The sequence below is a fragment of the Pocillopora damicornis genome, chromosome 1 (genome assembly GCF_964200805.1).
Source record: "Pocillopora damicornis chromosome 1, jaPocDami1.2, whole genome shotgun sequence".
Lineage (NCBI taxonomy): Eukaryota > Metazoa > Cnidaria > Anthozoa > Scleractinia > Pocilloporidae > Pocillopora > Pocillopora damicornis.
The window spans coordinates 40,743,481-40,769,561 of NC_142670.1; the positions used below are offsets into that span (position 1 = coordinate 40,743,481).

Genomic DNA, 26,081 nt, shown 5'->3' on the forward strand with positions numbered 1-26,081 from the left:
TTTCTTTAGAAACTTACCCTTTTAAACAATATAACCTAATCAAGATAACGCCACTAATTACATCTATTCTTCTTCGATGAAAAGCGCTACGTTTCGGTTGTCTGCACAAGAAACAATACTTTCGAACACTGCGTACACGGGGGATTACATGATTGACAGTCGGATTGACAGGCCTGCGTGAAGTTACGCATGCTCTCTTTCTCTTTTCTAGCTTATTTGCATTTTCCCGTGCGACGTTTTTCAATGGGCGCGATTCTGTAATGCTCAGGAATTATTTGTCCCTCGTCATTTACTGTAACCAGGTAAGAATACGGCTTTGTCACTTACGTATCTATACATTTATATTTACACTCGAGATTAAATTTATTTCTTACATTATCATTTCTGTACACGAAAGATTAATGGGTGCTAATAATCTTAAAATCACAACAACGCACTTTACTAATAGATTTGGAGTTTGAAAACTGTCACGACAAAATTGTAATCCCACATACAATATATCATCCGTATTGTAAATGAAGAGTCGTCAAAGGGATACACACTGCATGCCTGAAAGTATATCATCACCTTGTAAAACTAGTGTAAGATATATTTTACTGCAATAATAATATCTAATAATAATATAAACACATCATATGTACATTGCTGTGTGAAATAGGCTGTCTACAGCATACCCGTGCTGTAATGAGCTTAATCATTACCATTACAATTTCCTCAAATGTGATTGGTACATTACCTGCTTCATTTTTCACTAATCATTCTGTACAGCTGTAATAGGACAGTTGGCTGTAACCGGACCGTAGAAGAACACAGTCATACTAGGTCCACTTAGCTAAATCCATCAATCACAGAATTTATCACAATAACCATAGCAACAACCACTTATCCAAAGAAAAAGAAGGCAATTTCCAAAATGCAAGAATATTTAACTAAAGACATGGTCTCCACTGGAGATATTTGTTCTAGGTGTGTTTGTTTCTACGGAAATTGAAATGGTTATGATTAATTTGAAACAGGATTTCTTGTCGTCCAATTCTGTCAGTAATCATACTCGTGATAAACAAATCGGACTCCTGATAAACAAATCGGACTCCCGCTAAGCGGTCGTCCGATTTTGTTAATCACTCGTATGATTACAGACCGAATTGGACTCCACTCGGTCCTATTACCGTTATTTATAACCCTGATTCGAGCGTCAGTCTTTGATTTCCACCTCTATCATTTACCTTTTAGCCATGAAGATTTACAAACTAATCATGGTCAGCTCGTTCGATTCTTATTCGTTGTTTCGTGAAAATTATTGGTATGTCAATTATAACAAAAACAAACAGTGTGTACATCTATTTACATTTAAATCTCTATTCGTGGTCAATTTTTTCATCTTAGCCCGTTACTTATCACCCTCCATACTGATGTATTCAACAAGTTTTCGTGAGTCGTAATCAAAGGTTACTTGTTACCTGATTTATGAAACTTCAACACCGAGTTTAATTTTTCTGCTCTTACACTTTTTACGGTTACGTTCACCGTCCTCGACAACATCATTTATTTATTCAATAAATCATTCATTTGTTCGTTCATCCCTTCGTTCATTTCATTAAATACTTTTGGGTGGGATTGAGCTCAAAACCATGAAATTACTGCCTAGTATTTATCATTTAAAACTTCAATTTTAAGCTAAAACTAATCATAATCTGTCCAGTTGTTTTCATCAGCCATTTTTACATTCAATAATTTTTTTTAATCATGCAGTTGATCAGTTTGATTGAAAACAAAAAAAACCAATCGGCTTAAAATGTTTACTATTAATACCTTGGCCTTTCAAAGAAAACCAATCTTTGTAAGTATTTGTTTTCCTCGGAGCAATTTATAACTTACCACCATCAGGAGTACGAGTATTGTATTTAATTCTGCACTTAAAAACTTTTGTTTAGCTTTCCTTGAGAGACAACTTCACCAGTGCAAATAGTTACTGTGGTGAATTTGAGCTCTTCAAAATTCCCTTCATTGCTGTTATCTGAACGAATGTGATAGTTGTCTTTTCGACTTGTTAGAGCATTTCCGATTACAGTTGCACTTTGTGTTCCATCTTCTGTTGCAATGACTCCAACTCTGCCCTTAGTTTCGCAGCATAATATTTTTCGGAACTCACGTTTGAACAAGTGATTCATGCCAGCATATATGAAAGGATTGATTGTGTTGGAAAAGTAGAGGAGAAACATGCAGAGTAACTCAAAACTCCGAGGCATTTTCCCCACCAAATTGAAGCGCCTCAAGATGACAATCACCCAAAATGGAATCCAGCAGATCATGAACGCAAACACAACAGCAAAAAGCGATTTACTCACTTTTATCTCGTGCGCACTTATCGCTACGTTTCCTGTAGATCTCTGAATAGTTGAAGACGCCCCCATGTTGTGTTGTCTGATCATTTTGGCAACTTTTATGTAACTGATAATGGTAGACATTAGCGGGACCAAGAAGAATAGTGTTAGAACGATCCCGTAATGAATCATTTTTCCGCTTTCGCTAAAATGAGCCAAGGAACATTGTGCATAGCCCTGAACAAATTCAAAGCCTTGTAGACCAGTTAGGCGAGGAACAAGGACATAACATGCGACAAATGACCACACCATGATAAGCAAGGCCCGTGACTTGCGCGCTGAAAACAATTTTCTATATTGTTGGTCAGATTTGCACATTCTCACATATCTGTTAACAGCAGTCAGTCCCATAGTCACAGGAGAAACGTAGATCACAAAAAGACTGAAAAAAGCGTGAAGCTGGCAAAGAACCTCTCCAAAACTCCATTGGCTGGTTATTAGTACACCAGTTCCAAGAGGCATGACAAAAACAGCGGAAAGCAAGTCACTTACTGCTAGAGCGATGATGTATAAGTTCGTGGTAGTGCGAAGTCTGTTGTTCTTGTAAACTGAAATACAAACCAATGTGTTTCCAGTCAAGGACAGAACATTCAAGATGATCAATGAGCTTATTTCCACAATCTTTAGGGAAAGACTCCTAGAAATAAGATCGTCAGCCATTTCACCGTCCACCGCCGGAAAGCGTAGAGAATATGCTGCTACGTTTCCTTCCTTATTTGTTTTATCAATTTTTAACGACTTGTAAAGTTACAAGAAAAATACATTAGCACTGAGGGATCTCTCTAGCTGCTGGTGTCAATGAGGGTGTAAGACTCTAATGAGCCTGCTCGTGTTGATGAAAGCACACGATTGAACAAAACAAGAAAATTGTCTTATTGATTATGATCGGTTTGTCGGAATAAATTTACTCAAGTTGGCAACGTTTGAATAAAAACACCTGGCGTAATAGATATATCTTGATTAAAACCTGGAAGAAATATCTTTTATCTATCCCGATCTTCTTTTGATTTTCAGATACTTTTGACTAAAAGGTTTAGTCTACAAAACTCTGGGATCTAGATTTTTAGATAAGGAAACTTCAGGAATATTGAGCATCACTAAGCACTAAGCACTAGGAAGACTTTAAATAAATAAAGCAAGTGCCAGCCTTCCACATCAAGCAAAGCAAGATATAAATATTGATTGTCGAAAAATTTTTCAAAAGAACCCACGGCTCGAATTGAATCGGAGAAATTGAGTGAGAAGAGAGAAATAAATAAAAAAATATTATTAAATCAACGACCGGTTAAAACTATGGTATCAGATCACTCTCTCTCTCTTTGAGATGGATTAGATTGAATATAATAACTTGCCATTTATATCGCTTTTTCAAAACATTTCCTTTTCACCACGAAGGTAAATAGCTTATTAATCTTCACAGAATAAGGAATTTTAAAAAGTTTGAGGAACATTTTTCCTTTAAGCATCAAGATGAATAATGAGGAAATCGACGGAGATTATTTGGATAAAACGTTATCTCTCTGTTCGTTTCGCACAGAAGGGCAAATTTTCCCTTCTGGTGAAGTTTTGATATGAATAAATTGTGGATTCATCGTATGAGTCGAATAATAGTCAACTCTAATTGACTAAGGCTGTTGCTGTCAGTTTTAAGTTTCGATTTTAATTAAAAAGAATATCAAACTAACCTAGAGAGAAAAATTTGAATTATACAAACGTTGAAAGTTATTGTGTGTTTCTGTCAAGTAAACGGAAATTTGGTCTGTGTGAATTCAAGCAGTTTTCGATTGAGTACTGAGGTTGGCTTTGTTTTGCCTTGCGCTGTAAAATATCACCATCCATAAGATGCACCTGTAAACCAATATTTTTGATTACCAAAACATGCGGGAAAATGCAGAAAAGAAAAGAAAGGGTTGAAGCATTGAAATATATATAACAAGATGATGGCAGGAACAGACAATTAAAAAAAGCCATACCGAATTATGTGTTGTTAAAAAAGCAACATGTCAAAGTTTAAGACAATGTCAGAAATACATGATCGTGGAATAATGACTAAGTAAATAAAGTAAATACATAAATGGATGGATGGAAAATGAATAACGCATATCTCACTGTTTTACCGCTTGATTGACACACCTGACAAAACAAGTGAATCAAACCCTAGAGTGCTTCTGAAAACAAAACCTTTTAACCAAAGTGTCGATCGGTGAGGGGAAGAGCTTGACAACTAAGCAGGTTTTCATTTCAAACGAGATTTCTAACCGCTTCCGTGCCAAACGGAGTATAGCCATGCACAGAAGAGAAAAAGGTTAATGGATTGGAATGGAAAATGGAATGTAAACTTCTCCAGTTCTCTGAAAGTGTATCAGAACCGATCTAGATTTCTTGTTAAAATTTTTCTCAGGAAGACGGACCACAGTGGTCATTACAGACCATGCACCAGCACTACACGTAGGTCTCTAAGGCACTTCTGGTTGATTGAAGAAATAACATGAATAAACATACCTTTGGAAAGGTTCAGCAAGTATTTTGTCATTAAAGGGATTATGGTAAGTTATTTGAATAAAGGCTATCGTGTGATAGGAAGAATAGAGAAGAATAGAGAAGGAAGAAGAACCTCTATGTTCTATTTGAGTGCTATGGTTCACCTTTCAATGGTCCTCGAAGAAAACGAGTTCATATGCATGCTAACCCTTTAACTCTCATGAGTGACCAAGACAGATTTTCTCTTTACAAGATCAATATAATATAAAGCAGACAAGCGATAAGGATAAACAAAAATCAATGAGGGGAAATTATTTGATGCAGATATAAAAGTCATCAATGCAGTTATAAAGACACTTTAGAGGCCCACCTTCCTATGTCCATAGTGCCATGTAATGAATTACTTGAGCAACGGTTTTATTCGTTACCCTAATATCACTTAGGGTGTTATTTAACTTTGTATTTAAGACTCAGTTGGATGTTTTCTCAAAGTAATTATATATTTCTATGGAAATGGCACAGCAATCACCCAACAGTTTGATCAGAATTTGTCATCATGACCATAATAACTAAATAAGAAATATGAACAGATCTATGTGGTACTGTCTCTCTTATTGCTGTCTAATGGGTACGCAATATCAGAGGATTTCTTCTAGAATCCCATTGAAAGCTAAGGGAAAATTAGGAAATAATGACAACAACAACAGCTTCATACAAATAAACACCTGATAATGACACTGGATAAACATTCAAGAGGCAACCTGAACGCCCATGAACTATCGAGTTTAGTGAGGAGAAGTTCTCAAGTGACCAATGTTTTTTGTTTGTTTGTTTATATTTTTGTCTGTTTGATTTTTTTCTAAGCGTGACGAAAAGCAACATAATCACGTGGCAAGAAAACCAATGTTACTTTCATTTCATAGGACATGGGCATTTAGACTGGAATTTAGATGAATTTGACGGTGGTGTCTACATTAGAAAAATGATACCAAAATATTTGGGAACAACATTCATTCTACTTATTTTCTTATTTGCAATTGATATAAGAAGAAAATTATTTATACTTGAGGTGATTTATTCTTTTGTAGGTAAAGGTATAATGCTCTATTTGAAAAATATGTCTTCAAAGAAGATTTTTTGTTTTTTTTTTACTTTTTAGGCCAGACGAGATTTTCATATACCCGAGGAATTATTCATATTCAAAACTGAAAAGAGTAGATTATGTTGTTTCTGTGGCAACGAGCGGTTTATCGACTATAATGTGAGCGCTCTCTTATGTAAGCTTTGTTACCAACCTAAACGAAAAGATTACCAAGAGAACCTTACTTTTACAAACGAAAATAAAAAATAAACCTGTCGTCATTAACATTTCCTGAAATAGGAAAAAATTTAGAAAAACTCACTGAAATAGTAAAAATGGATAAGTTTACAAACGCTACCAGGTTTTTGGTTCTTCAAATTTTGCATGCACTTACATGTACAGATTTATTTTTATGACAACCCTGTAACGTTGCTAATATGACAAAAGCCACGCATGTTCTTCTTAATTATGTTCCCTCTCAGTCTTTAATACTTTTCAGTTCCTTAAGTGAAATTTGTTGTGCAAGGGAACTGAAGCATTAATATAAACAATGTATCAGACAGGATACACGATCATTCATATTTGGACTTGTCACGATAACCTCTTAATTGATTATTATTGAACGTCGAACATGTGCGCATTGGTTTTTTTACCGAGCAAAGACTGAAATTAAAAATTTGCTGCCGAAGATCGATCAAAATACTACAATTTACATGGAAAGAGCTTTTTAAAACCTTTTTCTAAAATGATACCATAGTATTGTACGTTCTATTTTTGACAGAACTGCCTTTCTTGAAAATCAGGCTCCACGTACGAGCAAAACGGGAACAAGTCTGTTCTATGGAACACCGCCGCTTTGTGGAATACCTCGAGACAAACCTGGTAGTATACAGTGAATAAACATTTGAACCAAGAACTCAGCTCCTTCTTATTAAACTAATTTTAAAAAAACTCCCTGTAATTTCAACTGGAGTTACAAAGTTTTCCTGAGAGGTGATTCTGAAACGAAAGAGAACCGTATAGTTTAGTATGAACGTTATATCAGCATTTCAGGTTAGGAAACATCAAACAACAATGCAATCACTCTTATTGCGCGAAGAACGGAAATTAAAGGCAAATAATCATGTTTCTCCAGGGCAATCTAATCATTAGTGACATTTCATATAAAAGGAATAATATATATTTCATGCCTTGGCGTTAAAGGTAATGCTACGGTAACAACAATCGTGTGTTTGCTCAGTTTAGCCTATTCGGAAAGTAATTCAGTCATTCAGTGAATGGTAACCGCCAACAATCTTGGTCGTTGTCGAAGGATTGTCATTAGTAATGTTGAATATGTTCTCGCTCGTGGGAAATATGTTGATCTATCCATCTGTTTAAAGAAATAAAAAATTACGCACATCTACAGATCTTTGAATCATAGCTTTGGTTGTGAGCGATTTACTCTTAGCGGTCTTTGTGATGCCTATGACTGAATAAGTTCTGTTTTCAGGATAGTGCCCATTCGGAGAAACAATTTGCCAGCTCCACGCTCTTATTTATCAGCTGTAAAAAGATACGTGCGGATATGCTTATGCAAGCTGAAAGAAGCTATTTTCTCGCCAAAGGTCTCGTACTGGGTTGATGTTATGTTTGGTTATTTGTGGCTGGCTACATTGCAATTCCAAAATTGGTAAATTTGCAAGATTTTGAGTTTGTGCCTGGTTATGCTCAGGGTTCAGTATAACGCCGTGGAGAACAAGAAAAAGTAAGTCATTACGCATAGCCTTAACTCTTATTCTCATCACCCCATTGTTTGCTGCAACGCTTTTTTACTCGAAAGTTCTCAAAGCTTTTCGTCAGTAACAAGCAGGGCTCTTACCGTCCCCTACCGTCTGAGACACTCGATACGAAACGACACCCACATAAATTTTCCGCTCAAGAATTGGACTGAGTAGATCTTTATATTATTCACGGTTGCAATCACTTTCTTGTCAATACAATACAATACAATACGTCTACTTTATTTACCCAGGCTACATCTCGGAGAGATAAAAACTCTATAAAACATGTGCGTGAGACAAAAAACGTTGAAAAGAAAAGAAATCAGTAATTTAAGTTACCATTCTTAAATCTATCTAAAACCTTGCCTCTTTAAAAGTCATTTAAAAGTAGAAATATCCTTGACGTTTATAACATACGTAGGTAACGAATTCCAAAGTTTTGCTGCCAAAAATGAGAATGACTTATGGCGCCATTCTAGATTGAAATTGGGTAACGTTAAAAGTGCCCCCGACCCTCTTAATTTATGATTGCAGATTTTAATCTTAAAAAAAAATTCCTCAATATACCTTGGGCTTCTTTATAAATACATTTATATACCAAAACCAGGGCCTAGAATTTTCATCTTTCTTCAAGCGTTCTTACCGGCCAGCCATATTTAATAAATGATTGTATGGGGTATGCTTTCCATACCCTAAAATAGATCTAAGAATATTATTATCGGTGCCTTCTGGTTCTTTAACTTGACCTCTTCCAACTCCAAGTAATAGCGGACAACAATATTCTAGATGAGGAAAAATATATGCTTTATAAAGGTGGCATATTACTTCTAAAGAAATAATCCTGCGATTCCTCCGAAACACGAAGGCTTTGGCAGACGCCTTTTTTACTTTAGTCGGAAACATGAGCGACAAAATTGTAATCTACACTGAAGTTAGAGCGATATGGTACTGGACCTATAGTCTTTGCCTGTGTCTTAGACGCATTGATCTGTAGATAGTTTTGCCGAAGCCATGTTGATAATATATGTGGATCAGAGTTAATAATATATTCTATAACTGGAGGGGAAGCGTCCGATGCATATTCAGTAGTGCTAAGAAGAAAGTACCGGACTGGCGTGTCGTGCGATTAGCGCGCGCGCGCTGAGACATTTAAATTTGACCAGTTCGTTCGCAAGTTACGCGTACGATTTCTCATGTGTGTGTTTTTCAGTTTTAGTCGCATTTTGGAGGTTTTTGTGTTTGAGTTTGTATTTTAAGCCGTTACCGTTTTACCGTCTTTTTACCGATTAAACGTGCCTGCTTTTAAAGGAGATTTTTGTTATCGCTTCCGAACTTCTGTCATCTGGTGTCATACAACCGAAGAGAGGAAGAGAGGTATTTCTAACCTGAAGGTTCAAATCATTGATGTTAATGTTCAAAAGCAAAGGGCCCAACAGGGACCCCTGAGGGAACCCAGTTTTGATAGGTTTCCAGTCAGAGTAAGTGCCATCCAATTTGACTCTCTGTCTACTAACTTGCAAGTAATTGCTCATCAACTCCAATACTTAATCTGTGAAGTTTTGCAAGCAGTAGGCCATGGAAAAAATAGAAACTGGTTAGCAGTCAATGGATGTCTTTTTGCAGTACATAGATGGTAATATTTAGTCATACCCATCCTCTTCAATTTTACAATCTTGGTACAACGCGGGATTTTTATAAAAAAGATGATCTGGTCTCTGGATTAAACTCTGCCAGAAAAGCAATCGAGAAACAAAATTAACTAACACTGTGTCCTGCTTAATGTCACAGGAGGAACAAACAACGTTCCATTCGTTCAAAGAGTTTCTCTTCTGACCTGAATTAAAGATCACTCTCCGACTTCAATTTACACATTCATTTAAGTGTAACTCTGGAATTGGCTTTTTAAGCAACTTTAGCTTGACTTTAACCATGTCAACTGGGCTGTCATGAGTGGTTTGGACGAACAAATACACAGTTTATGACACGGGCTTTCAGACATGACAAAACACAGTTTTGTAGAATTAGCCTTCGCTAACCTTCAGCGGGGGCATGGTTGTTTCATACAGTAAATAGTTAAATTGATTTTTTTTTCAAATAAGCCGTATGGTCCACTCGAGGCAAAAAAGATAGGTGGATACAATGTGTTTCTAGGGTAGTCAGCGTTTTCTACAAGCAAAATCCGTCTGAAAACAGTGGAAACTTTTAGATCCTCTTTGTGCGTTTGCTATTATAATATTTTTATTAAATGAGCGTTGGAACCTAAACCGATCAATGTTCTGCGTGGAGGTTATACCTGTGTCAGAGTGTGATGAATAACAACGAACAACTTCTTCAAAATTGAAATACTTTAATGCATCAGTAACCTGTATCAGATTCTGAATGCAAAAGGTTAACTAGTGCAAAAAGCATGCAGGTACGAATCTAAGGGACTTACAGTGTAAGAAGCTTGGAAACAATCTCGGATGTAATTTCGAAATCATTCACCGTCTCATTTTAAATTTCTTCCTCATCTTTATTCTTTCCCCCACCCCTTCTCCCCCAATTATCTATGCTGCCTGTTACACAACTTAGACAATTCGTAATAAACCGATCTTAAACTTTAAGTAAAGAAACAGATAAAAATTCAGTGTGAAGATTCCTGGTTCAAAACCAAGGATGAAGTAGTAACAGTACAGTTCAGAGATATTTTCCGAAGGAAGAACGAGCGTGAGGAGGCGAGCGTGGCCTAGTGGTTAGGGCGCTGCACTTGTAAGCCGGAGGTCCCGGGTTCAAGTCCTCCTCCCTGCCACTGGATGGATTTGTCTTCGGTGGCCCCGAATTCAACTCCTGCACGCTTTGTAAATAGCCAACTGGTCTGCCTCCTACCAGTTGGGGTTTTTAACGAGTTTCTGTTCATTTACGATATTTGTTTCCTTATTTACAGTATCCCCAATTAGCACAGCAGTGCTAAAATACACTGACACTTAAATAAAGTTATTATTATTATTATTAACGACCCAACACGCTGGCTTCGTTCATTAATGACAGCCATGACGTCATCTAAGATGAGGAAGATAAATTTTTTACAGACAACTAAGAGGCAAGCGTCCTCGCCGGTTAAGAAAAAACCGCTCTCCTTTCATCCTTTCTCAATTTAAATTGTTTTTTGACCGATTCATTCGCCGCTTAGTGTCTTGAATTTTCAATTCGTACACAGTCATTACTGTATTTTTCTTTGTAGTGACCAGAGAAACCCAGCGGCAGATGCACTTTTCTTTTGGAAAAGCTCTTCTGTATATATTTACACAAAATTTCTGTGAAATGCACGTACGTGAGCTCTTTCTGTCAGGGATAAAAAACGTCATTAGCTGACCGAGCCAATTAAACAGCGGAATAAACTGATCGATGAACGCTTTGTGGATGAGAGCGTCTTTGTGACGAGATACAGGGAAACGATAAGATCTTCTGCTATATTTGCTAGTAAGGACAGAGTCATGTGCAATCAAGCCAATAAAATTAGCCGATAATAAAGAAGCGAACGTATGTATTTCATAACAAACATCATGGTAAGCAACTGAATAGTTAAGGGACTGGATCTTCATAATTGTAGGTGTAGCTCTCGGCATCCACCGTGCAATTAACAAAGTAAGCCTTCATGATCAAGAATCTCGTGGAAAAAAAAAAGTTGCAACTTACCTAACAGTCATTAGTGAAATTTTACCCACACAGAGAAACACATACACGACGGAATAGTTCAGAGCCTGCATTGACCAGGATAAATACAGACAATTGTCATTGAAAACGTCTTCCTGTCGAGCATACAAGAGTCACTGTAATCAAACTTCGGCATCCACTAGAATGGATAAGGGAGCATATGATAATTGGCTTTTTCCTACAAACTGTTTTATGTCAGATATATTTGCGCAAAATTATAAATTCAAGTTCGATAGATAAAGCAGTTGTGAACTATGGGGTTTCAAAACCAAAGTCACAAATTGGGAATGACTAGATAAAAAAACGGAACGAGAAATCCTTGAGTGTGTTTGATTTCGTGACAACGATGTTCGGCTGGCTGGAGATGATAATCGTGACGATACTGCTGATTTCAAAGAAGCGAAAAGCTGCCGTCCCATTTAAAGGAACGGAGCTTACTTAATGTTCTTATTGTCATTTCCTGTTTTAATGGTGCAATGAATTAAACACTCTCTCAATTATAATTAGGCAACAAAAGTATAGGGTATGTATCAGAGAAACACAATGACTTTCTATTTCAAGCAGATATGGGGGAATATCGTCCTGTGTTTTAAATTTAAAGAGCGTGCATTTAGTCTTGTCGTGCTTGATGACCAACTGAATTTGATACGAGCCAATCATATGTTACCGAATATAATTTGTTTGTCTCATTCAGTCATGTTTCAGCACGCACACAGTTCGTTTTGCGATTAATGTAGCAGTGAGCTATGGAATAAAACTGCAATTTGGGAAATAGGCACTGAATTTGATACAGGATTACGAGGAAAACATCTAAATACATAACCAAAAGGAAGACTATTCAAGGTTTATTGTATATTGTGATTAGACAATAAAAATAAACAGTGCTGGTGACGTCACCGGGTAAATAGCCCTTAGAAGGCAGATGGTGTTTAATTGTCTCAATTTAAAATTTAAAATTTTTAGGAAATTCATTTCCTAATATACTGTTGCTATAAGTTGCTACTTGCAGTTTATTTGACTGAACGAAAGGGTGTTTGTTGATACCTTTCAAATGCTATGGGGATATTAAGCCGGCGAGTAGGAAACTCTTTAATAGGCGGCATTATTAGCAAAGTATAAAATTTATAAATATTTTAGTATTTCGTTCCAATTCTATAACTGCATTCTACATTCTTCTTTTTTAAAACGAGATCTCAGGTAATTTAGGAGAAGTCGGTTGTTTGTAGAAGAAGGAAAATGTTCTCTTTTTGGTGTGCTATTACAAAGACTGTGTGTACAAAAGAAGTCAAACAAAAGCAGGATGCAGCTATTTACTTATGTCAAAATGACAAAACACAACAGGGGATCTTCGGTGAAGGCTGTCAAAACTGACCAGAAATAATTTCCTCTCGGCCCTGCTTTAAGCAAATTGTTTGCATTGACTAAATTACGACTCCTGTGAAGCTGCCGTCAGTTTCATGGTCAAACGCCAGGCTTCACATTGAAGCCAGACGAAAGCCTTCCTTATTTTGAGTATTCACCACGGGGAAAACGACTTTCTGGTGAAGAATAAATTCTCAAGCCATTTTCGCATCTCTGAATTTGCAATTCATTTAAGTTTTGCGATGATATCGTAAATTTTGTATATTCATTATTCTTTTTGCAGAGTTAAAATGACGTTTGTTCGAGACTTGATGATCATTGGCGGTCTGCTCGTATTTGCAAGCGGTTTGTTTGATGATAGTTTTCTTTTTTTTTTTCGTTTTGCTCCATCTGAATCACCCATCTCCATAGTTTTTTTTTTGCTCTTCAACGCAGTGAAATCTATAATTGTTTGCTTAGTGCAGTTCATGAGCCATTGTGTTCCTTCCCCTTTTTGGGGGACGGTTGTTCTTATGATAACACGAAATAACGCAATTTCCATTTACACTGTCTGTATGGGTCTTATGCGAAATTACCGGCTCGGTTCATTACCATGAAACATGTATCAAGCTGCAGTGTAAGGAAAGGTAAATAGGCCTTTTACATGTTGTTGCTAATTATTCTGATGTTTCTATGGAAAAATTACTTTGCTCAAGTACCTTGAGAGGCTATTAACACGTGCTTAGAATACAGATCATCTCTGTTCTATATTGGTTATAAATGGCGATTGAATTATCTCCATGTAACCCGGCTGGGGAGTTTTCTCAATGACCCGTGGCGGATTTATGGGAAGGGGTTTTTTAATGGAATTATCCGTCTGTTCACTTACTGTACAAACTCCATTGAGATCCTTTTGCATCTATACTTGATGTTTATGAGTATCGCAAAACTCTCTTTCAGACTAATAAATCGAATTTTATCATAATGCTGCTCTCCAAATATAATACTAATTCAGTTTTGAAGAGAACTGTAAGCCCAACGAACTTTAGATAGAGTATACTTGTACGTAAGATGTCACCAAACTGTCGTTATCGTTGGAATTTAGATAGATATATGTTGTTTAAATTCTTAAAGCACAATCTTCGGATACTTTACGCTAACGGTTAAAAAAAGATGTCATTCACCTTGAATGACAGATTAGATTAAATTACCACCTGATAACTGAGTGACGGTGAGAAAGAGGTCAGTGGTATGTGATGTTTGCTCTCTGGGGTCGAGACTTAATTTCCGTTGTCCGTATTAGGGAGAGCCAATGTAATAGAAGTTTTTTTTTGACAGAAATCCTATCAGAGTTTTATCGCAGCACGGTAGACTACCTGCAATAAAGAGCAGTCCGTAAGGAGGGGTTCGACTGCATCATATTGCAGATGGCAATGATTTTAGCTACTAGTATAAATGCTGTTGTAGGGGAAAGCAACGTTACTAAGGAAACAAGATGCTGTTAAAAGCGTTAAATCGAGCCTGCTTGAGGAGTATATAAGGAATAAGAAGGTGACTTTTTCTTGAGAGCGTGTGTGTAGTTATCACGACCACTGGAGCCATGAGGTGAGGGGTAAAAGAGCGCCAGTTACTGACTGCCTTTGCAGTGGTGGGGTGAACTGACAGATGATAGGATGATTGGACCTAATGACAAAAATAGAAATGAGAATGTACTCAATTTGAGAAAAAAAAGTGATTTATGTAATAATCATTCGAAAGGTCCCATAACTTCAAAAATTTTGTCCAATAAATCTGATCATTCTTCTATTCTTCTACCACTGGTGTGAAATATTTCAATTTTCAGAACATGAAATCAGGTGATTATGTATTATGTATTATGGTCTTAGCTTCGATCAGATTGGTTATTTGTAATAAAGAGTAACAAATATTCCGCGGAAAAAAACTATTCCTACGAATGCCTTTCTATAAACCTTCAAGTTCTCACATTTCAATTATTTCATATAGACTTTGAAAGTATCGCACTAAGATATGTCTAATAGTACACAAGTTCCTTGAGGATAACTCTCACCATAAAAATGTCTGGCGTGAGAGTCAAACACTTTAAAACGGCCATCATCAGGAGAGTAGACAATAGCAACAGTAATGCAAACAATTGTAAAAATGAATGATATGTATTCCTCTGATATCGATGACTCAAAAGCTCTTTTTAAGCCTACACAGTAATCATATCTTTAAATGGTAGCCTCATGATGGACAATACTATTATACCTTGCACTGTATTTCAGCTGGTAAATTTCTTCTGAAACTGTGAGCATTGCTAGTTGAAACAAACTACTCTAAAGTGGATTTCCAATGTGCATTACTTCTTTTAAGTCACCAAGGTTACTTAATATTCCTTTCATATTGTGATATAGTAAAGCACACACATACTCATCGCAGTACATTGTTTTCCTACATTTTTTCCAACCACAACAACATCTGCTTGACTATATGATGCTTTTGTTATTTTACTGGGATGAACATGGTGCATAAATCCTCCACATCATTAGAAAGCTGGTACTATGTACATTTGCCTTTACGAGTTACATTTTGTACTAACTGTATGGGAAATTACACGTAAACAATCTCAATACTTAAAGATATTTTTTTCGATGTTTGCCTTTCCCTGTATAATAGCTATATGTTTGCCCAAAGACTTTCTACAACTCAATGGTTTTTGGTGCAGCGTTGATCGTGTAGAATGCCATTTCGTCCCCATTTTTTTTTTACGGACTTAATACTGTGATCAAAGTCTGCGATAAATTTTTGACGACATAGGAATGTTTTTAGGAATATGCCTCCACGCCAATTTCTTTTTTTTTTTTTTTCTTTCGTGAGGGCCTTTCTGGTTATTTTTTTACAGGTATTCTGCTGAGAGCATGATCGAATCGTTGTCACCGCACATGTTTATTACTACAATTAACGACTATCACATTAATAGACCTTAATTCTTCTGCATAATTTATATTCTTTAAAATGTCATTTTGCTGTACACACGGCGCTGATTTGTCCAATACAGCACACTTTTGTTGTGTACATAATTTGAGTAATACGTCAGCTTTGTCCGATCCAGATTTTTTGACAGGGCATGCACAAACATAGCACAAAATGCGAACACAATTTGCACACAAAAGTGGCAAAACTAATGCAAATAATAGCACTAGCAAAATAGAAGCTGATAATGTACTCAATTGAACAAAAACATGATAATGTCATCACTATGATAAAAGTCACATAAATTCGATAATTAAATGTACCTTCACTTTGATAAGAGCCACTTTTGCAATCCGGCAACAAGGCGTCCGTATTGTTTTTGTTTTTTTTTTTTTTTTTGCTACTTGATCACGCCGCATTATGTTAGGAAATGGCCTACAGATTTAGACTCTCGCCGCCTTCTTTTTGTTGATCCCTTAAAGTATATTGCAATGAAAGGAGGTCAGCTTTAACTTGCGCCTGACTGAAAAAAAGGAGAATTTCAAATCAAAGCAAAGGAGAAATTACTTTTTTTACTCTTCTTGTAGGGAAAAAGTTTATGGTCTACAATCAAAAATTAAATCACACGAAAGCAGACAAGGAATGTCAATTACGCCACGGTCTTCTTGCAAAAATCAGAACCAGCGAGGACCTTCTATTGGCTAAAAATATATCAAATACCACCAACGGCGTAAAGCACTGGATAGGTCTTGGGTATTCCAGGCAGACGTAAGTAACAATTGTAAACTGTGTAATTTTTTGTGAGCATTAACATGCAGGTGGTGGATCTGGTAATGATCAGCAATTCGGATATTTCGGGGTTATTTCTCATTATGTTACTGTTGCTGTAGCGTTTTTGGATTTGTTTTTTCAGAAAATGGGCCTGGACTGATAAGAATGAAATTACAAGGCTGAGAAAAGTTGACATGATAATGGACTATCGTGAAATAGAAGATCAGAGCAATGTGAATAATTCTGGACCGTTCTGTTGTATGATAACTGATGATAGTAAACTAGAGTGTACAAGCTGCACTGAGGAGCACGGCTATATTTGTGAAGGTTAGACGCAGCTTCTGTCAGGCAGTTTTATCTAATCCTAGTTAGAGGTGCCTCATTTATGAGTCCACTTTCAATTAGACTATTGGCTGAATTTTATATCAAGACTTAAAAGAGTACACAACTTAGCTAAGAACCAGTGATCACGCGCATATTTTTTGCACTTTGTTGGGTGATACTTTTGAAGAGCTATTAACAGGATGAATATAATCAAACTTACCCAACTGACTTACCCAAAGTTTGCCATTTCTCCTACACTTAATTACCCCATCTTAATCGCGTTGAGGCCTAGGCCTTAAAACTTAAGGGGTTACACTGGCTTTGTGCTTTTTCTTCGCTTCTGTTCTGTTTGTTCTCTTTGTGTTTGAAAGGGATTTAGCATTACTTAAATACTTTGACTCTTCCTATATAACTATCATTTTAAAGAGAGACTTAAATGTGAAATACTTCACTAAGAGACCTTCTTTCGTTTCCTTCAGTGAATACTCCACTGATCGACTTGACTTTTGCTCTCAGTGCTGCTTCTCCTTCATCTAATAATACTTTTGCATTTATGAAAAGCACAATCTGCGCCATTATCGACCAGTATGGCATAAACAGAATACGCTACAGCATTTTTGTCTTCGGTTCTGATGCCATAATAAAACTAGGTTTTGTCAACATGCGAAGCAAAGACGCCTTAACTTCACACATCGATGAAATCAAAAAAGCTTCTGGAACTCCACTCTTGGTCAAAGCTCTAGATCAAGTGAAATCAGGATTCCAACAGTTTTCTAAGGGTTCCAAGGCAAGTCGTGCTCTTGTTGTAATTCTGGACGACAAGATGGTCATCAGTAACGATGGTTTAAATAAAGTGCTGAAAGATTTAGATAATGAGCGAGTTTTCATCGTTGGTGTTGGAGTTGGAAACTTAGTGAACGAGACAGATTTGACAGCAATTACGAAAGATGAAGCACACATACTAAGAGTTGGCTTAAATAAATCGGCAAATGTCCTTGGAGGGGAAATCATGGATGTTATACAAAGTTACTTAAAAAGTAGGTCTCTCTGCCTTCTCTCAGGAGGTTCTTCTGAGCTGGTTTCTTATTTGTTCTGACTCTCAGGTGTGTTAAGACTTTCTTTTATTTCAAAAGTCCGTGGTCTCATTACCTCAGTTGGTTTAATTTTCTTACCATTAGGGTTACTTCTAAAGCATTTATGCCCTAAGATATTTCATTTCTTGTTCTTGACCTTGTGCACGGGCTCACCAAAGAGACCCTTCCTTCATGTATCTGAGTTTCCATCCTCGTAAATCTCATATACATGCTCTTTGGTTGTGATGTTACTTGAAGTTGATTTCCAGTAGTTTTGTTTCACGCAGAACAACCTCCGATACGATTGCAAAATTCTATTCTTTGCTGAAACGTCCTAGAACTCAGAAAAAGGCAACTTAGACTATTCTAGTAAAACGTGCACCATGCAAGACGCAAAAATCTATTTTAACTTCTTTAGTTGATAATTTTACATTTTTTAAGTTAAAAACAATTCGTGACAGATATTTCAAGGTCAATTGATTAGCTCGGTTCTTCTGCCTGTAGTCCTGCATTAATTGTATATATCTCAAAAAAGAACATCGTCATTCATCCCAAGCGACGTTTAACACGTTCACGGAAATATCTTCTAGTATACGCTCCTCATGATAATAGAAAGTTTTACACTTAAAATCTTATCGTCGATAATAATCGTTATAGCATTAATTCGTATCAAAGCCGCAACGTTTTCTGTGCCTCAATATTCAAAGTGACAGTGAGCTTCTATTGTGTCTGTATGTTTAGAGGAAGTTTTACCGTCATCTGTAGAGGAATTATTGCCTTCTACAGGACAGACACGAGCGACCCCCACTACATCACTTGCGTCAGAAGTAACAGTAACAACATCAAGTAACATTGGAAAAACAGATACCTCAACGATCATAGCGTCTAAAACATCCAGAATGTCAAAGGATTTATCAGCGAGTGTCTCTCCAACGGAGACTGGTGATGATCAAGAGAAGGTGATTATCACATTATATAGTATCAGTTCAAAACAGATTGATCAGCATCTACTGAATAACGTAAACAACCGATCACCAAACAACCTCTCACTTGATAGTGATGGTAGCTTCCGCCTATAGCTGGCTGCAGTCCTTCCCTGGACTACTTAAACGTGCATTTTGCTATCCCACTGTTTCTTCTGAGTTCCACCCATTTGCCATGTATGTCGTTTTATGAGGGTCTCGATGGGGTGATGGCTTTTAAAGCTAACGGTTGAAATGTTGGACATTCTACAGCTTAAGGTCTACCCAAAGAGGTTTTGTAGGGGAGGACAATTTTTTACGGTTAACTTTTCTACGACTAACGGTTAAAATTTGTCAGTTTTTACGCCTAACGGTTAAATTTTTCGGCTATTTTACGGCTTGCGGTTAACGCCATCGAGACCGCATTTTATCACTTGATTTTTACAGTTTACTGCTTATAACAGAGCACAGAAAAACAATTCAATGCAACCTTATTTCTAGATTAGACGTCATTACAACATAACTTCATATATCTGCTTATTTCTTTTACATCCAAATTGACGTTGGAAATGGATTATCTTTGATACACAGAAAAGATGGCCTACAATTTGAAATTATATTTATACTGCAAGAAAAACTGTAAGAAAATGCGTACCAATACAAATCATTTATACAATTCACAACTGTAAAATGTTCCTTTGTTTCTTTAAGATGGTTGAAAAATACTTGGATAAGTTGAATCAGTTAAACTTAAGTGACGAGAATTCTCTCCAGGTAGGCTAGATACTCAGTATGTTTTTATCAGCTCATATGTAATTGTAACATTGGGTATTGGTATATCCCTCATGAAATTGTTATCATCCTTATTTTCATTCTTTTTTTACTGTTACGGATGATCATTTGATGAGTTTCATTATGATTACGATCTTTAGGCTGCAGTCAATGAGACAGAGAAATTGCTTACAGTTTTCCAAAAAATCGCAAGTAAAGAACGTTCAGGCGTAGAAGTGAATTTGTTGCTAGCTGCTCAGCACCTTGAATTGCTAGCTTCACAATATGCTGAGAAGCATATGTTAAAAATTGGCAGCTACCACTCAACCACAATACCCACTAAAGAACACCTAGGTGGGTAATGCTTTTATACCTTTTAACAAGTAACAACGCAATGTATTATAGGTCGTAATTAAAATATGATTAGATGTAACGATTGTTCATTAAAAGGAAATAAGAACTGCGAGTGGATCCAAAAATAGACGGAATTCGAGCCACAAATATCAGAAATTTTCGTTGATTTTTCTTCCCGTTCCGCGGACGATTCGAAAAGCAAAATGAACTGAGTGAAGCCACAGAAACGGTATTATTGATCAAGTTTCTGCTGTCTATCCTGGCGTAAATTTGTTACAAATAAAGATAATTTAGTTACTTCCTTTGGAATAAGCCTAAGAATAAGTTTTATTATTGCTTCTCTCCCTTTAATAGTCATGGAAGTTCAAACCATTAAAGCAGGTCATAAAAAGGAAGTGACGTTTCCTTCTGAGGAATTTCAAGGTCAACCGTCAAGTGATAATAATTTATTACGTGAAAGGTTCATTTTACCACCAAAACTTTTCGAAAAACAAGGTATGTTAAAAAAAATGCAGTATGTGTGTTATGTTATCAACCAGGCAGCTAAAAATCTTCAGTCGCACATTATTCATTGTAATTTATTGCCCATATTGGATCTGCAGTGAACATTTTTTTAATATTATCTAATTATATGCTCTGTGATCCTTACGGGTAAGTTTTCTTCGGGCCTCAAGGATATAAATGTCAGTACGAAAATTTGCCTACCTATAAAATGTTGGGAGTAGAGGCAAATGTTGAAAGAGTATGAACGTGTATATACACTATATCCTTCTGAGGATTTTTTTAATTTCGCTTGGGAATTTGTTCATCATGTTTTCAACAATCGTGAACGCTTAAGTGTATCTTCTTCTCAATAGAAACTGTGGTACTTGGAATAGCTTACCAAGACCTGCACAAGCTTCTTCCAGATGAATGCCAATACCTTCTTGATGGGTATGTATTTTAAGACATACGGAGTAGAATTAGACAGGAGCTTATTCAACTTCTAATACATTGAATACTCTACTTTTTTTCTCACTTTTCTATCTAAATATTTAGATGAGACGATTAGCAAATTTTTACAAACGAGCCAGATTGCTAAAGGAATCAAATACACTTTATTTGCAGGAAGAAAATGATAAATACTAAACTCCAAACACCAATCATAGCGTGTTCTCTCTTACCGGCCCCGACACCAGTGCTGGCACAGAACATTACTATTTCATTTACTTTACGAAAGGTAAAAGTGCACGTCTCATATGCTGACGAACTCCTGAAAAAGATGTTCTTGTTATAGTCTTTGTATTTCCTTTTTTTCTTATTGGTTAGAATTTCTACAGTTGAAAAGATATATATGATTTTTCATCCAGCCATTTCTGGTTGATTGATATGGGAGCAACACGAAGCATGATCTGTGGAAACACTAACGAATGCACGATGCAGTTAGGGAAACTGTATATTCTGAGTCGATTTTTGCAATACGTAATTTTATGAGTTTTGAGTGTATTTCATGTAGACGTTGCATGTAGACGTTGTAACACTGTTATTTTTTCTTTTCGTTCCGTCTTTAAAGTTTATAAAACCCGAGGACAAGCCTTATTGTGTATTTTGGGACTTTGCCATCAGGTATGTTTTCTTAGCTGTACATAAGGCTTAATTCATTTCACAACTTATATTACTTGAAATACTTTTTTTCTGAAAACGACCATTTTCTCTAACAATGTCGCGACAGTAAATGAAAGATAAACTTCCCGTCCATAGGAGTCAGGTTAACGGCTCCTGGTCAAGCAAAGGATGTTCCCTGATTAATAGAACAGACACCAAAGTTGTGTGCAGCTGCAATCATCTGACGAACTTCGCAATTCTTATGCAACTGGGAGAAGCCAAAGTGAGTTACAAAGTAATGTATAGCTATCCTGTCGTGTTATTGATTTGCATCCGCAGCTACCATTTGTCAATGTGTGTCGTTTTATACCTGAAGCGGTTTAGATATTATCAATTAAAAGTTGTTCAAGTTAAGTACTCGGTATTTTTGCTTTAGATTCCTCTCAAACATCAGCTCGCATTGCAAGTCAGTACATTTGTCGGCTGTGGATTGTCGCTTATGGGTGAAGTGTTTACCATTTTAGCTTATCTGGTTTTTATGTAAGTACAAACCCTTCTTTTCTAGCGGTGCTTCACCAACCGACGATGTTGGAGATTTATGAGATTGATTTTAATGAATGTGTCCCTTTTTCTTTGCCTAGGAATCTGAAGCAAGAACATATTCAGATACGATTCAACCTTGTTGTGGCCATAGCAGTGGCGCAAATTCTTTTTCTGGCTGGAATTGATGCCACATCAAAACAGGTAACTGCAAACATATCTGGTCAATCACATGAACTTTAATTACAGATGACAAAGATACTTCACTTGATTACTAGAACATTTGTAAATATTATCAGAGTCAACCGAGATAATTTCTCCAGCAGGTCAAAATGGAAAGGTTAAGGTAGCTCTCTAGATGTATGCCTCGATGAATCTTGAGTAAACGAAGAGACAAAACGACAATTCAAACTTAGACCTTATGGTTAAAATAATTTATTTTCTTGTTTACAGGAAGCTTGTATATTCGTGGCAGTGTCTATTCACTATTTTTATCTAGCCGGATTTTCTTGGATGCTCATGGAGGGAGCCTACTTGTATCTGATGGTGGTTAAAGTATACAACGCCGTCGTAAGAATGAAGTTGCTGTATGTTTTCTCCTGGGGTAGGTAAACCTTATTATTGTGCATGCGCTATTGGTATCCCTTTTTGTATCATTATAGAAAAAAAAAAAAAAAAAAGGTAAAACTAAGGTTATACCTTGCATGTATAAATCTCGCTTGGCGATAACTTAATTGTTAGAGTTTAGGATCGCATGTATGATGTAATCTATTGATGTCAAATGTGAAACAAATGCAAAAGTCGTTTAACTATATTTATGGCGAGATACACACGGAGCTAACTCACTGTTTTGTAGGATTTCCTTTTCTAATGGTGATTTCATCCATTGTCATCGCTTCTGGCTCTGCTGAGGGAATATCGGGCTACGTACATGGTGACTTGTAAGTATTTAAAAGGGTATATTAAAGGTTCAATATTTTCCTTATAACGTCAGGGAGTCCTACATTCTATCCTAGCGCTTTATTAGTGGCATCACAAAAGGTTGCGGGGGATTCTTAGTAATGAAGAGCTTTTAAAGTCTCTTTGTGGTTCGAACTGACGCAGACCGGTAAATAGCGCTTTAAAAAAGAAACGAATTAACAATCGTGATCAAAACGAAATAAAATTTGACCGTGTGTTTGTGTGTTTGTTCAAAGATTATTAATTTCTTCCTTTTCTACAGCTGCTGGGTTTCATTTTCAAATAGTTTAGTTTGGACCTTTGCCGCCCCAGTCCTCGTGGTTTGCCTGGTGAGATGGTTTCTGTTATAGTTTGCTCTACTATTTAGAAGAATTTCTCATCACTGTGATTATGGCAAAATTATACACAGCGTTCGTTAATATACAAGTGACATTAAGATGACTGAGCCTGAAATAAGCTCCATTTCAACAAAATAATGAAAATCAATGCTCTCCAGTTTGTTCCTCTTCTGTTGTAGAAATCATTTGTACATGTACTTGTTCATTTCATCAGATAAACTCCTTCATCCTTTGCCGGGTGGTGTATGAGATGACGAGAATGCACTCTACGAAAGACACCTCTAACGTCAAGTGAGTGTGTCTGCACCGCGCTGTCATTTTCTGGTTTTATCTCAAATTGAATGCTCACTTTTCCCCTCAATATCTGATTATTTCAGACAGGGGTTAAAGGCATGGGTGGTGCTGTTTCCTCTCCTAGGCCTGACCTGGGTATTTGGAATTTTTAGCATTACGGCTGCCGGTGTGGTGTTCCAGTATATCTTCACCATATTTAACTCACTTCAGGTAACAATTTCAGTCTTGAATAACTTTGTAATGGGAGCCTCTAAACAGTATTTTATTTTGCTCGACAGTAACAGAAAACGGTCTTGTTTTCTTATTGTAAACTATTATATACACTCCGCGATTGTTAACAGTAAACAATATCACAAGGGCACCGATTGATGATGCAGCTCAGCGAGATAGACTTCTTACCTTTTTCCAACCAAACACCTCTTCACTTAAGTCCTATTATGACTCTAACTCTTTGCCACGCTGTGATGGTGACTCGAGATACCTCGCACTACCGAGACATCAGTTAGTGTTCAGCAAAAGTCTTTTCCATGACAATTCTTATTCACCGTACAAGACTAGTATCCCAGACTAATGCAATCACTCGTCCTTCTTACATTTGATACCTTTAGGGATTCTTCATTTTCGTCATTCATGTCCTGCGAAGCAGTGATGTACGCGCTGCATATCTTCGCAAGAAACAGAAGTGGGACAATTCTAAGAATTCAACCTTCCCAAGCTCTCGTTCAGTGGCAGAAAACTCAAACGCTGGTTTGGAAAAGCATGACATGAATAAAATGCCTCTCAGAAAGGAGAGCCCTGATCCAACCTTTAGACGACATCAGGTGTCTCCCATTAACTCGGACAGAATAGACACAAGAGAAAGCTGCATCACTCCTGTTGACGCAAATTGAAGTAACTTTCAAAGTGAATTCCTAAAGAGGAAAAGGATGTTATTTTATTAACTTGTGGAGAAAAAAATTTTTTTCTCACCATTTTCTGAGTATAAGTTCATTACGAAATGAAAAAGTCACTAGGTAGGGAGACCTGATGAGTTCAAGATAAATATAGTAATGCATATGTCTGGTTCGTTTAAGCTTCTTATATTAGCTAAGAGGACTCTGATTAGTAAAACTCAAATTGTGTCCAATAAGTTGCAGGTTGACAGTATAATATTTTATTGGTTTATTCGCATTGAATCTACTTGTAGTTACCATGAACCTCCCCGAAGCGGAAATTTGACTGTGTCTGCTCTGGAAGCAAACCGTGAGGTAGAATGTATATCTGGCATGGTACGGAAATTTGTCGCTCGATAAGTAAAGATGAAGTTTAAGTTTTCCAATAATTTTGCATTTTCCAAATTATTTCCATTTTTATATTTCACAGTTAAGACTAATAGTTTGCGGTAAGTGATTCCAAGGATTGATCATATTTTGGAAATATAGCTCATGTCCGTCCTAAAGAATGTGTTTTGTTTTTCTTTGTTCTCTCACTAACTGAAAAGATGTCACTAACACTGACAATAGACATTATCAACTGAGTTGGTCATGTAAATTGGCTGCTGTAAAGATTTTCAAAGCTGTCGTTTCGAGCGTTGGCCTTTCATCAGAGCGAATGGAGGAATTGTGGGTTGTGTGTGTGTTTATAAGTAGAAAATGGAGCTACGCTAATGGTAAGAAAATGGTAACAAGAAAAAAGTTCCTTATGTTTTTCTCGTTTTTGAATTAAATATGTGGATGTTGTGAAAATGAAGATAGTGCCAGTCTCTAAATCGCTTTGACGTAATTTAAAGTTTTAAGAATAATAGATTCAACTGCGTGGTTGTAAAGGTGAAATTTGAGATTGAACAGAATGCAGTCGATATTTTCTTTCTGAGTGGTGGTAGCTGCTTTAACGACAGAGACAGGATAGCCACGTTTATCGCAAATCTGGCACATTGCCTCCGATTTGTGGAAAAAATCAGTGCTGTCACTTCATAAACGATAATCAGGTTTTCGACTTTTTTCAACTCAGTTGATACTACTAAATTACCCTGTTATGCTCTCCCACCTACGCAGAACCACAGTTTCTTTAGAAAGTTACTTCCTTTGTAGGACTGCATCCATACCAAGACAACAACGTTATACCTGGGAGGCTTTGAATGTCCTTGATGGGAACATGCACTGGAGTAATGATTAAAAAAGAAAATGATTATTTAAAAACACCTACCTATAGTGGTACCTCTGTTATCGTGAGAGCTGAAGTTAGCCTGAATGCGAGTGCTCCTCACAAATGAAAGCTAAAGCACTCGTCAGAAAGCCGATTATTCTCTATGATGACTTTGTACCTGCTTTAGGGTAGCACGGATACATTTATTGAATGAAAGACAAAGCTAGGTCCTGAATATTTTTAAAGTGTCATTCTGGGTTGGTACTGACC

General features: G+C 36.7%; 2 protein-coding genes across 19 annotated transcripts; one reads left to right on the forward strand and one right to left on the reverse strand.

Moving 5' to 3' along the window:
• The first annotated feature begins 218 nt into the window (after positions 1-218).
• Positions 219-25,411, forward strand: LOC113667943 (adhesion G protein-coupled receptor L1-like). Of its 18 annotated transcripts, none has more exons than XM_089196745.1 (21): positions 7,380-7,693; positions 13,048-13,109; positions 16,304-16,484; positions 16,630-16,814; positions 17,291-17,848; positions 18,626-18,843; positions 19,558-19,620; positions 19,779-19,971; positions 20,326-20,466; positions 20,829-20,904; positions 21,079-21,190; positions 21,524-21,576; positions 21,712-21,850; positions 21,992-22,095; positions 22,197-22,299; positions 22,549-22,699; positions 22,952-23,036; positions 23,318-23,384; positions 23,608-23,684; positions 23,771-23,897; positions 24,296-25,411. In XM_089196745.1, exons 1-21 carry the CDS (start codon positions 7,653-7,655, stop codon positions 24,575-24,577), a joined length of 3,018 nt encoding a protein of 1,005 aa, XP_089052871.1. In that variant the 5' UTR covers positions 7,380-7,652; the 3' UTR covers positions 24,578-25,411. The 18 variants fall into 18 exon arrangements, with proteins under 18 accessions (XP_089052929.1, XP_089052897.1, XP_089052871.1 ...); XM_089196746.1 differs by having other exon boundaries at positions 21,712-21,838; XM_089196749.1 differs by having other exon boundaries at positions 18,671-18,843.
• On the reverse strand, positions 272-3,261 carry LOC113667936 (melatonin receptor type 1A-like). The gene has a single exon (XM_027183811.2). It carries the CDS (start codon positions 3,042-3,044, stop codon positions 1,917-1,919), a length of 1,128 nt encoding a protein of 375 aa, XP_027039612.2. The 5' UTR covers positions 3,045-3,261; the 3' UTR covers positions 272-1,916.
• Positions 25,412-26,081: the final 670 nt, after the last annotated feature.

Excerpts from the sequence above, each read along its gene's own strand:
- LOC113667936 (XM_027183811.2), bottom strand. The coding sequence starts at position 3,044 with ATGGCTGACGATCTTATTTCTAGGAGTCTTTCCCTAAAGATTGTGGAA.
- LOC113667943 (XM_089196745.1), top strand. The coding sequence starts at position 7,653 with ATGCTCAGGGTTCAGTATAACGCCGTGGAGAACAAGAAAAA. Across the intron at positions 19,972-20,325 it reads ACCCACTAAAGAACACCTAG|TCATGGAAGTTCAAACCATT; the intron begins GTGGGTAATGCT and ends TCCCTTTAATAG. Across the intron at positions 22,700-22,951 it reads GCTGTATGTTTTCTCCTGGG|GATTTCCTTTTCTAATGGTG; the intron begins GTAGGTAAACCT and ends ACTGTTTTGTAG.